General features: G+C 40.2%; 1 protein-coding gene across 2 annotated transcripts; it reads left to right on the top strand.

Moving 5' to 3' along the window:
• The first annotated feature begins 2,828 nt into the window (after positions 1-2,828).
• Positions 2,829-13,012, top strand: dmbx1a (diencephalon/mesencephalon homeobox 1a). Of its 2 annotated transcripts, XM_023815934.2 has the most exons (5): positions 2,829-3,496; positions 8,753-8,918; positions 9,352-9,530; positions 10,088-10,454; positions 10,906-13,012. In XM_023815934.2, exons 2-5 carry the CDS (start codon positions 8,765-8,767, stop codon positions 11,316-11,318), a joined length of 1,113 nt encoding a protein of 370 aa, XP_023671702.1. In that variant the 5' UTR covers positions 2,829-3,496; positions 8,753-8,764; the 3' UTR covers positions 11,319-13,012. The 2 variants fall into 2 exon arrangements, with proteins under 2 accessions (XP_023671702.1, XP_072560369.1); XM_072704268.1 differs by lacking the exons at positions 2,829-3,496; positions 8,753-8,918 and adding an exon at positions 8,938-9,022.
• The last annotated feature ends 465 nt before the right edge of the window (positions 13,013-13,477 follow it).

Genomic DNA, 13,477 nt, shown 5'->3' on the forward strand with positions numbered 1-13,477 from the left:
CACAGCAGCAGAGACACACTAACAGCAACCCCGATTGACACTCGCCTTTAAACCTTTCAGATGCGCTGGACATTATTCCGCCTTAAGTCCCGCAGAAAGCTGCTTTGAGGAAGAGGCGCTGAGATGAATTCCTTCTCGCTTTAATTGCTTAAGAAACGGTTCCCACAAAGAGACACTGGCCAGATTTACCTCCCGTTTAAGTTCTTATTTCCATCGGTTCACAAGTTAATCCCTCTTTCTCTCTCAGACCCAAATACTCGCTGATATATGGGGACGACAAAAGACGGACAGCAGCACTATTTTGGTTGTGAGGAATAACAAACTTCCAATACGAACAAACAGTACAGGAAAAACTTTCGGCAATGATAAAAATATCAAACAGTAAAATAGCTGAAAAGGACAGTAGAGAAATCCATCCACTTACAGTCAGTCTGCTAATGAAAACGTATATATATATATATATATATATATATATATATATATATATATATATATATATATATATATACATTTAAATATGATGTATGCCGTTATAAATACACATACATACATATAAATTCTATTATACTATTTTGTTATTTTACTTATATTGCTGAACGCAATGCGTTTATTTTTTTCTGTAAAAATGGCATTAACATGTACAAAGAACAGTCACGATTGTCAAAAATTGCAGATGCTGAAAAACAGGTTTTTAACGGCATTGATTTTATTTCTCACATTTACAATTTAAATTAAGTTTATTTACATTCTTACATATTTCTTTTATTTGTTAAAAATCTCTCGTACAATAAAATCTTATCAAAGGGCAAGGATATTTAATTTAAATATATCTAAATTTATTTGCATGCAAATATTTATCCGATTAATGTTTTATTACCGCTTTGAGTTTTCGTACCTGCGCTGGTACGCAAATATAAATATATATATTCACGAAATGATTGTACATCGAGGCTCCATGTCGCGATTCGGGCAACCTGTTGGACTTTTATTTACCGTTTTACCGAGGTTTTCTTCGCTTAGTTGACCAACCAGCTGTCAAACTTATGATCCATTTTGCTACTCTATGCCAGTGATTTGTATTTCTGTTTACTTAATATAATAATAATAATAATAATAATAATAATAATAATAATAATAATAATAATAATAAACCGTTCGGTTTACTTTTGTGTATTTTGTTACTGTTAGAAGCAAAGACAAAACTTCATCGCCAACTTATGGTAACATATTAAACGTAAATTACTATAAAAATATTATTACAGCTTGTAGTATCCAAATTATAACATAAAATATTATCGTAAAAGCGCGGGTTTTATATTCCATAGTTGAGGGGTAGGAGTTATTCAGCTCATTATACACTAAAAGCATGTAGTAATAATTTGAGCGATGAAGAGTATTGGAAATTTTATTAATGTGTTTTTATTTATTTACTAGATTGTTTATTTTAGGTCTACACTTGCTGATTTTGCAGGACTGTCGCGAGCCACCGCCACCGTGCACGTTATCTCACCTATGCGCCCTGGCCAAGCTGCCATTGTGATCATTGTGCTCCTTAAACTATATGCGTTTTAGCGGTCAACCCTGAATACTGCAAAACAGTAAATGAGATTTTACTGTGAAAGACGGATACCCTAGAAACACTGTTCATATTATGACAACAAAGTTGCAGCATCCGATCGCCCGGTCCACTGCAGCCTTTCTGCCGGAAGGACATGTGGACGCAGCGTGGGGTGAATACGGCAATATTCTGCCTTGCATCTGATGTTTTGTCTGCAAGAGAAAATCCTCTAGAAGAAAAAAAAATCGCTACCAAAGATATAATTCAGTTTAAGATTTTCACCCTGCCTCTCTTCTAGAAGAATTTCAACAAAATATGCAAGCTTTACATTAAAAGGCTACTTTTCGCTGCCCTTAATTCCAACCTAAACGGTTTTGCTTCGGGAGAAGAAATCTTTTCTGAAAAACCCTTCAAGAAAAGAACGGTATTATTGTTTTAATCCTCTTACCAGCAGTCATTTTAAGACAGGGGTTTTTGGAGGCTGAAATGGCGTCTTGTCTCCCCAATCCTATCCTAAATCCTTCAGGGCCGGGAGAGATTCTAAAGGCACTACCCTGGCATCTATTAACGATCTCTCTAAAGGCCTTCCACCGCGCTTTCTCCTGCGATGGCATGACAAAGCCGAAAAGCAAATAAAACGCACGCATGAGTTATTCAGCTCACTATACACTAAAGACCTGGAACCATGTAACTACCAAATAGCAATATATGTATATACACATTATATACCTGAATTTAACAATGACAAATGTAACCAAATAACTCTGCAAATATCTAAATAAGATTTGTTTACAAAATGATATAATTTACATTTACCTCTTCGTGAAGGATGCAACCGAATAAAAGACAAACGCGATCGCATCGCCCAGAACAAATCTATTAGATTGATGTCCGCCACGTTTTATCATATAAAGCACAGGTACCTGCAAAAAAAGTTGTGACGCCGTTAAGTGTTGGCCGAAAAAAGTTGGTTAGATTACAAATGCTTGTTCCTGAGTTGAAGACTTTAGGGGAACCATGTAATCCCGTCCCAAACAGATCACTTGGAACGTGAGGCTTGGTTTGAATTATGCATCCAACTTCTGCATTTATATAATAACATAACAGAAACCGATGTTACTTGTACATGGTGCGTAATAATTTAAACAGAAAATACCTAATGTTATTCCTCGATTACACAATATTTTAAAATAATATTTTTCTTTAAATTAAAATAAGTTTTGTTAATATCATAATTACATATTCTGTTTATTTTGTTGTATATGTAAAATTTAAGATTTACATTTTAAAACAATGAGTTAGATGATTTACAGCATGGAAACGTGGAAATGCATACATCTTGCAAGTATACATCCCTGGTAAACTGAAAGTCTAACGAAGACTTGAATTAGAACAGTTGCGACACCCAGGAATTGCACAGAATTCTCAAAGTGATGCTTAACGCGCGTGTACGCGGCAGGTGACTTAATTTCGTTCGTAAATGTAAATTTGTATTAGTAGCATCTTCAGGGATGTCGCTGAGATCAGTATTTACAAACAGATGATTTAAGAACTTAAGCAGAGGTATGGAGTAGACGTCTAAGAAGAGAGGAAAATGTCCCCCCTCGTTTGATTGACAGAGCAAAGGACCACTCGAAGGCTAGCATGACCTCACGAAGCGCTCTTTAAAATCCTTCCTCAATCCCAAGGCCGATAGATGGCAGTTTCCTGTCCTCTGCGACGCGCAAAACCACCGGATAGAGAAACGCACAGCATCAGAGTGCAAAGCTTGAGAGACTGCTGCTCTGGATGGACTTGCCAACGTGTAAAAGCAAATGAACATTCAGGAATAATTCAGGAAAATAATCCCACTGGTTTATCACCAGAGCGACGTTCGGCATAAGAAAAGGATACAAACAGCACAGAAGTGAGAGCGGTGAGAAGAGAGAGTTTCAGCAGGTAAGAACTTCTTGGATTACTTCCCCTAATAGATAGCCTAAGCAAAGGTAAAAATAAGATTTCAAATATTAAAGTTTTATAAAATATGCTGTTATAAAGGTATGCAAGAATTCCTCTCACGGATAAATTATATAGCAAGTATTTAGAAAAAAAGGTTGCTTTCGTAATGGGTATTGATTTCGAGTTCACCCTAAAAAATCTTGTCTTATAAAAAAATCAATATAAAACTATTACCCTAATGTTTATTTAAAATGTCTTATAAAGTACGATTATTTTATTAATTCACATGACAGAGAAAAGTTACTAAAATACACTGTATACATTATATCTGTGGTAAGGTACTGGATTTTTTATTCGGCAGAATAATTGGTATTTACCGACATATTATGTATATTTTTATTTAAAAAATGCCGAAGACCTACCCCGGACACCTTAAATAAACAGCGCGCAAATGAAGATTATATGTAACATATTGCTACTTATATATTTTAGCTGGGTAAACAGCACAAATATTTTTATTACTTTTCCGAAATGCTTTTATTACAGGACATAAATCAAGACAACAGATGGTATAAGTGAAGTAATACAGTTATGAATCGGTTCTAAAACTACTTCGGCTTGGTATTCCAATGACCTTCATTAAGGCATTTTTGGTAAATTGCATTTTTAATAAAGTGCAAATTATCTTAAAAATTACAACATTATATAAACAATTTCTTGTAGAAAAATTGTCACAGGTTCGTGATGACATAAGTTTGTCACATTGTCCCTGTTCAGCGTGTTGACTAGATGACACGTAACCCATTTTCTAAGTACTGCTTCCAGCTATTAAAGGAGAGACGGTAGCTACGGCACAATCAAATTATTATCGTAAACACTGAAATATTATTAATTGTTAAATTATTTGTTATGTAACGACAGAGAGCACTGGATTAGGAAACGTAGTACATTAGTTTTATAAAAATGATGGACTGTAACTAATTGTATCAATAAAGACGACAAGCATTTAATTTGATAGCGATGAGGGTGACATTTGCCCCTTTCCCTTGGAAATCACTAATCACGCGCTTGCCTGGCTGCCATTGACACTTCAGAATACAAATACGCGAACAGCAGATATGCCGCCGAGTCGCCCGCGGCCACGGGGCCCCTTAACAATAACATTTTTCCTAATTTAGTCAGATCAAAGACTTGCACTGTAAATCCATGCCAATTTACATAATGACGCTTTAATAATCGAACAGCACGGCTGGCTGCACCCTGGGGCATACAGACAGCGCCCAGAGCAAGTATGGATGGATAAATGGACAACAATGGCGGACACATTACATTCATAATGTGCCCTTTTGTGTTAAATATCAATATGATCTCGTCTTAGTTCCCCTTGTCAATATTATTTGATCATCTCTTCAGACTTCTTAGACTAAATATCCCTGTGAAAGTAGTGAATTGTTACACATGTCTCTTTCCTTTTAACGTTGCCTGTATGTGGTATGTGGTTGGAGTGATTCACGCGCTTCTGGGCTGCGCGCATGAACACACACTCCCACACACTCTCTCACACTTACTCACTCAATCTCTCTCTCTCTCTCTCCCTCACACACACACACACACACACACACCAGTGTAATAGAGTCCACTGTACGTCTGTGTCAGCGCTGATGATAAATGAGGGGCCCCGCAGTCGAAACCTATTTGCGCCTCCATTAGATGGAGACCCCAAATGGGGATCAACATGCATATTTTACAGCAGAGATCCCATACATCTTAGCCACGCGCAGGCCCCGGGCAATGGGATGGGGGGCCGCGAGAAAAAGAGGGAGAACGGATCCCATTCAACTCAAATACTTAGGGAGCAAAGTAAATGTTTAGCAAAGTACCTTCTGTCCAAGCGAATTAAGCTATTCCCCCTTGCGCTATGATCACATTTATCAGACATTGCCGGGACTTAATAGGTTAGAAATGTGCACCGCGGGTGTCATTCAAACGCACTGCTCTCTCGCACAGTCGAATATACACATTTTCAAAAGTGGACTTCTGCGCCGAAAAGATCCCCTGCCTCAAATATTCTTTGGCAGCACATTAAATCCGTGAAAACTATCCATACTGTACAGCTCGAGAAGGAAACGCCAGAGAACATTAAAATACCGGCGCGTCTGGGACCACGCGCCACATACTTTAAATCACGTACATTGATTGGCAAAACATTTCAAATCACGAATGTATTCATGTACATTTAAAAAGGCAAATCTCTGCGCAGCTCAGTGTTTGTAAACATATTAATAACGATAGGTAACGTGTAATTAAAAGGTGAAATAAACGCTGTTAACAACAACAATACACATTCTTGAAATCAAATCAAAATATGAGCGATTGGCATAATTATAACTATTAGTAATATCATAAATAATTTTGATAGTGATAATAAAGAGCAACTCCTCTGCGTCCCACAGTCATGTAAATTAAACACTAAAATATACTTCAATTACTGAGCAGTAGAGGGCCAGAGGAGTCAATCTGTGGACACTAAGAGTTAATTGAAAATATGCGAACGTGCAATTACAGGTTAAAATTCAATTAGCATAATATCAGCGACGTGGTTTTCTTATAAATGAAGCCAAAGCAACCCAGTACCACCTAGTTTGTTTTTGTATGTAGCTATAGTGTTTCAAATGGATTTTATTGGAGTGCCCGTATTTCCAGGAAATGGTTATCATTTTCCCTTGTTCCCTATAATCTTTGCCCGTTGTGTTTAACTCAGGCGATTGCCCTAATTTCTCTAACCTCTACTGACATTTTTGCTGTTAAATTCAGGCACACAAATGCTGGCTATTGTTGAAACGGGAGCGCCCTGCGAAAGCCCTGGGGACTGGGCTGGAAACCCGCTTGACTCCCAAATAAAACATTGAATTAATCAAGATGGACACAATCTAAATGCTTATATGCATCTGCTGCACACACAAGCGCGCAAAAATATTTTAAAAGTATTTCCCACGCTAAATGACATTTAATGACAGTATTACAGGACATCCATTTGCCCGTAACCACATAAAAGTGCCATTTTCTGTAACCCATTTAAGTGACCGTGGGACATTTGTAATTATCTTTCACCTGCAACTGGAAAAATATGCCAATTAATACAAATGAGGTTATTTAAATGTTAAGTTCCTTGTGGGACAAAAGCTGAATTAAATACATATTTTAATATAGAAAATAAAAGACGTTCTACCCTAGGATATGTATAGTATATTAATCCTGTTTGAAGAACCAGAATTACATCGTCAAGTCAGCGCACTTCTCATTATTTTAATAGCGTACGATCGACAAAATGTGCTTTAATTTCTGGCCATTGTAAAAAAAAATTTTTTTTAAAAAATCTTTAAAAAAACCAAGTAAAAATAAAATGAAATTAACATACAATTTAAACAATGATTTAATGTAATTTAACAAAAAAAAATCTTTAAGTAAAAAGGAAACACGCGTGAAACATAAATGTATTCCGTTAAAACCAGAAAATATTTTACAATTTTGCAATTTAAGGCACAATCCCCGGCATTTCTCCCAGGCTGCCGTCCCCAGACACCTGACGGACATTGAAGATTTATACATTTTCCTCCCGGTCTTCTAACAGTCCAAGTGATTGGGGCTCCAAGATATTTCTTCTTGCCAAGAACCGCAATAGTAATGCATATGTAACAATGACCCGCAGCTATACATTTTAACATCTGTATCTTAAACCCATTTCAGATGTACCGCACTCCAGGATACAGACTAGCAGAAGATGCGATTTTCTATAACGATATTTTATTAAATAAAAACATTTTTTCTAAATACTTATTAAAATATCGACGACGTTCGTGTTATTTTTATAACACTACCCGTATAATTTTGTACTCCGAAGTTAAAACTAAAAAATATATTATCGGTTGAAAGAAACATTTTGTTTTAAGTGTAACACACATTTCTACAATGCCCGGTGTATCCTGATGTATTTATTGCCGGACTCGCTGCCCGTAATGGCCCTATTGTAAAACACTTGATTTCTCGCAGGCGTCATGCCAGCATTGATTTCATCTTGGCACCATGTCTTTGGCGATAGCCGCTTTTACGCTGAACTTAATACGATTTTCAAATAGCATTTCATTAATGCATTGATTTTATAAGTAATGTTATCAAGGGGATTTGTGCAACCACAATCAAACGGATATGCAGTGATTAAATTCTCACAAAAAACACCAGTCACACTACATTAACTTAAAGAAAGGTAATTATCCCAATTAGGATCCTGTGTAATTAATGGATTCAGCTAAGCAATAATTGGATGTTAATGGATAACGGTATTGTCTGAGACAAGATTTAACTTCTCCGTCTTATTTCCTTTTTTTTTTTTTTTTAACGAGGGGGCTCTATATTAACTGTAAATGAGACGCGTTGATTTTTCAGGAAATAGCAACGAGTATTATTCTGGCACTCTGGAGTCCGCAAAACTCGCAGAGTTAAATTGGCGACAGTTCCCATTTTAAGCAGAAACGGGCAATATTACACGCAGGTCAGTGACATTACATTCAGAGCCTCGTGCAGAATAAAGGACGGTTCACGGGGGACTGGTTTGCACTGATAAGTGTGGGACAGATTCAGCGAGCTCTGGAAAGAGAAGAGGTCGAATGAACCTTCGGGCTTCCAGTAGGAGGCACTATACAACTAGGGGAATCCTGAACGAATCACATTTAGTACACTGGCATTTAAAAAAGATACGTTTCCCCCAGAGTACACATAACATTATATAAATAAAGGCGTTTAATTATGTACCAGCTACCGACTGGGCACAAGATCTATTTGTTACAAAGAAGATTAACACTGTGAATTGAAGACTGTCTTGGGTCTGGTAAATTGAAACCGCTGTCGGCAAGGATCACTTTCCCCTCCTGCTTAATGACATATAAAGGCGGTTTAACAACAGTAAACATAATTTGTCTAAAAAGCAGTTACGCCGCTCCGATGACAAATTGCTTTCTAATTTCAACATTAACAAAAATGCTTACGTTCGTATTCTATTAATCATCAAACGAGTTGCTTTTGGTGTTGTCAGCACACCTTACAGATCAAACATTAAGCCACATTTAGAAGCTTAAAACTACGCTTAATAAACGCAAGTACGGCGCCCTGCTGTGGACCACGGTTAAAGGAAGGGATATTAAAGGATGACTGTATTTCAAACGCACTTTGTTGCTTTCTAAAGCAGCGTTTTCCCACCAGGTAACGGCCGACATGCAGCACTACGGGGTGAACGGCTATTCTCTGCACGCCATGAACTCTCTGAGCGCAATGTACAACCTCCACCAGCAGGCGGCGCAGCAGGCGCAGCACGCCCCCGACTACCGGCCTTCCGTGCACGCGCTCACCCTGGCGGAGAGACTGGCTGGTAAGAGACATTGCACAGCCCCGGAACGATAGGCCACACTAAGGGACAACAGAATGTCCCTGTCAGGGATGCCAGCACAGAGATGAAGCAGATATTCCTGCATGGTACCTGTACAGACTTTTAGACACGCGCGCTGCTACGTGTACTCATGTTCTAAAAAATAATCCAATACCAAAACAACTCATATTATATACTCTTATAAGAAATGTTATTAATGATTTCCGAATATAAAATATTACAAAATAATACTTTATAAAGCAAAACGTAGTTGTTTAAAGCACGTTTGAATACTCTTTAAGAGCGTATCTTTAGATTCAATCAATATTTTCGCCAGTCACACAGACACAGATAGATTAAATGGGATGACAATTCAGACCCCTTCGTTAAACTGGCCATCGTCTTTTTTTCCATTCCAACGGCTGCACATTTCAAGACATCATCCTGGAAGCTCGCTACGGGTCGCAGCATCGCAAGCAGCGGCGCAGCCGCACGGCCTTCACCGCTCAGCAGCTGGAGGCCCTGGAGAAGACCTTCCAGAAGACGCACTATCCAGACGTGGTGATGCGGGAGCGCCTGGCCATGTGCACCAACCTCCCCGAGGCCAGAGTCCAGGTATGCAGCGATCCAAGAGGGAAGCTTTACGGGATTTTAAACGGATTTAACGTGACAGGCTACGCAAAAAGCGGAACTGAAACCGTATGGGTGATACAGAACTTCTATGTGCAAACATTTCGTCCTCTTACCGATTTTTTTTCGCATTTCAATAAATTCGTTAAACTCAGAATTAACCATTGCATGAACACATCGCTTACAAGACAGATCTCAACCATAAAGCTGCGTGTTATCGAAAACGATACTTGTGCTCAATACTGGTAATTTACGTTTATTGTCATTTTAATGTGATATTAGGCTAAATGTCATTATAACTGCAAATCGGAAAAGATGAACAGTACAATCACTTCATAAGTTTTGGGACTGACAGACAAACAAGGCCATTTCAGAACCTGTTGCTGTTCATTTCCCTTCCATTTGCCCTTTTCCCCTGCCAGAGAAATCCCCTGTCATGCTTCAGTATAACTGAAGACGTGATTTAAAAAGGGGCCCTTTTTTCCTTGAACATTTGTAATGATCAGCCTGAACCTACTTCGAAAGCTTGTCTTTCCCCCAAGGTGTGGTTCAAGAACCGACGTGCCAAGTTCCGCAAAAAGCAGCGCAGCTTGCAGAAGGAGCAGCTGCAGAAGCAGAAGGAGGTCACGGAGGGCGCACTGGAGGAAGTCAAGGGCGAGCCTCCTGCCGCCAGCACGTCCGACGCCCACACGCCTCCCTCCTCCACCTCGTCCCCCTCCGAGGCAGAGGGACCTCCGCACCCCCTGCCGGCAGAGCTTAGCGTGGAGGTTAACGTCACCTCGGCCGAGCAGTCGGGCAGCGAATCGGCCACAGAGGACAACACAGACAAGGAAGAGGAACCCAAGGGGGACAAGGGGCTGCTGCCTGGACACAAGTCGCCGCCCTGCAAAAGGCTCAGCCCCAAAGCAGGTAGGGAAGCCCCCCCATCCACATCACATCACATCACTCAGAATGATCCACAAGAGTGATAATCAATGTTGCCCTTTCATCATAATTGGGGTGTACCCTGTCACATGCGTCATTTATATCCATGCATATACAGTAGATGTATGCGTATTCCAATGTGAAAGTGAAAATCCTCTATTCACAATCACTGTGAATTTGTGTCTCATTATGTCATGAATCTAGAACAACATCACCTGGCTTTTGCAAGCAAAAAAATCAGTAACTAACTAGAAACAACTGACAAATAAATCCATTTTATAATGTTTATGGTGCTGGTAACATGCAGTATGTTGTTCAGGGGAACTAAAGAATAACCATCTGAAAACCTAGAACCCAAGGTCCACCTTACTGCCCATACACCGATTCAAGAATCATCTCCATGTGATCCATACATGTCGTCCTCTCTGCCCCACAGATTCACCGCTTGGCTCTCCGGCCATCCCATGTTCCAGCGGCATAAATGGTGGGATAGCGCAGAACCACTCATACTCCTCCTCCCCGCTCAGCCTCTTCCGTCTGCAGGAGCAGTTTCGCCAGCACATGGCTGCCACCAACAACCTGGTGCATTACTCGTCCTTCGACATGGGCACGCCCTCCTCTGTGCCCTACCTGGGCATGAATGTCAACATGCCGGCGCCTCTGGGCTCGCTGCCCTGCCAGCCGTACTACCAGTCCCTGTCCCATGCTCAGCAGGTCTGGAACAACCCGCTGCTCCAGGCCTCAGGTGGTCTGCCCAGCCTCAACAGCAAGACCACCAGCATCGAGAACCTTCGACTCCGTGCCAAGCAGCACGCCGCGTCTCTGGGCCTAGACACACTGCCCAACTGACCCCACAGGACGGTGGCCAAGCTGGCAGCCAGACCGACCCCCCCCCCCCAGCCTCATACCCAAATACTCAAGCCTATCAGCTGGATCCAGGACACTGTCCCAGTCTCGCAACTGGATCCAGGACACTGTCCCAGTCTCGCAACTGGAACCAGGACACTGTCCCAGTCTCGCAACTGGATCCAGGACACTGTCCCAGTCTCGCAACTCATTGTCTTCAACCTCACCCTTCTGCACTGACTGTACACTCTCTCTATTTCATCTGATAACGCAAACATATTAATGATCACAAAATATTGCTATGAAAGCTGAGAATATTGCCCTCTAAAAAGAATGATTATTATTTCTGCTCTGCAATTAGCTACTTTTCATGAGGCTTTTTCTCACTAAATCTCTGTGTCGTAGCCTACAAGACCAGGCCTCAGTTAGGACCCCCTCCGCTTTGTACATAGCCAGTCCCGTCTGTTCCTCCTTTCCTGGTTAGCGAGTATCAGTTAGTGTTGCCTTCCATGAAGAAGATATATCCCCATTTGAGACATTTCTCCCGTGTTCATAACAAAAAAACGACTCAATTATTTAAATATCAAGGGAATTCAGACCCAAAATACAGTTAGGCTAAGCCAGAGGACACAATTTCTAGTCCTGTTATACTGAAAAACCAGCCTAGCTGCATATCTGTTGAACGCATCATCATAAATCCAAGCCATGTATTTCCTGGTTGTCTAATTAAATGTAACTAATTTATCTGTTTTACAGCCGGGATTAAAACCACTTACATGGAGAATGACTTGGTAATGAGAAAACAATTTCAGTACTAAATATGCGAGCTCTTAATTACATTTTGCCTGGGGTAACAGCAAATTATGCCATTATCATATTAAGCTGTGCATAACTTTGAAGTCACACGTAAATGTCATTTATTGCACAAAAAGAATCTCCTCCATGTTTGGTATCACTTCGTGGAATCGAGTGGAAAAGGACTTAAGGATATAAAAACAAAAATTATTGCAGCAATTATGGTCACAGTCATATAAAACCAAGTAAGTTAATGAAGATTATAAACTTATTATGGCTACACACAGTCCTGAGAACCCTCTGGAAGCTCCATGCACCATCTTTATGGGCTGATGGACAGCTGAATGCCGCACTTCCTCTGGGGACAGGAAGTTCCCTATGAAGCACTTCCTGGAACCAGGTCTTATCCTGCCATGCCTGTTCTGTGTCCGTTTCTCCTTGTCGAGGACCCTGCGTTCATCAACTAAAATTATGTAAATTATTTTATATGTAAATTAAGAAGAAGAATCTTTATCTGTAAATGTTATCCAATAAGGGAAATGTATTGTCATCAGTGGTTGTAGATGGAGAAAACTCATTTGGATGGGTGATCTTGTAGCTGTTCTTAGTAAGATTGTATTGAGTTGGCAACAGTCTGCACCTTACCCTCTGAACTCTATAAATACAACTTTGATGTATCTGTAAGTACTTCTATTGATTTCCATTGTGACTGTGGTCATAGGGAGGAATCGTTATGGTTAACCACAGGGTCGTCACACCAAGTGACAAATTCATAGTGTGATGGGGTGGAAATTTATTTGAGCTCAAAAGGTTTTCCTAACTTAACAAAGTAGGTTTTCAGAGTAAAATGTTGTAAAAGAAAAGTACTCAATAAAGCATAATTTGAAGGTCTTTGGACACAAGTTTGTTTTTGTCTGTTGTCAGTCATGTTTTTGTTCAGTAAGGCAATCATTTCAAAACAAAAGAATATATACACTTTTGTACCCACAAGTGATACACAAAGAGAGGTGACCCACAGCACCACAAAAGAAAAACATTTCCATCCACTGGTCCACACAAATAACCACACTCTGTACACCAGTAAAAACAGACACTCCTTTCGGGCAACCATCCGCCTTTCACATGGGAGTACCGTCTAGCCTCAGTGAGAGCCTGGCTGCAGGCCAGACCTGTTTGACTGGGCCGAGAAACAGCGGAGCTCCAGTCATGATGGGTGAAGGCACTATGCAGACATGCGGAGCTGTCAGGCCCCAGCTGCCATGACAGCTTTCACCAGGTTCATTCAATGTGCTGAATGAGGCATGAGACATGAATCGTGTGCAAGTACATTCGGAATAGGACACTTCACCATACCATGTAATTATAGC

The sequence above is a fragment of the Paramormyrops kingsleyae genome, chromosome 21 (genome assembly GCF_048594095.1).
Source record: "Paramormyrops kingsleyae isolate MSU_618 chromosome 21, PKINGS_0.4, whole genome shotgun sequence".
Lineage (NCBI taxonomy): Eukaryota > Metazoa > Chordata > Actinopteri > Osteoglossiformes > Mormyridae > Paramormyrops > Paramormyrops kingsleyae.

Coding starts and splice junctions, on each gene's coding strand:
- dmbx1a (XM_023815934.2), top strand. CDS start 8,765: ATGCAGCACTACGGGGTGAACGGCTATTCTCTGCACGCCATGAACTCT. Junction 8,919..9,351: donor CCTGGCGGAGAGACTGGCTG/GTAAGAGACATT, acceptor GCACATTTCAAG/ACATCATCCTGGAAGCTCGC. Junction 9,531..10,087: donor TCCCCGAGGCCAGAGTCCAG/GTATGCAGCGAT, acceptor CTTTCCCCCAAG/GTGTGGTTCAAGAACCGACG.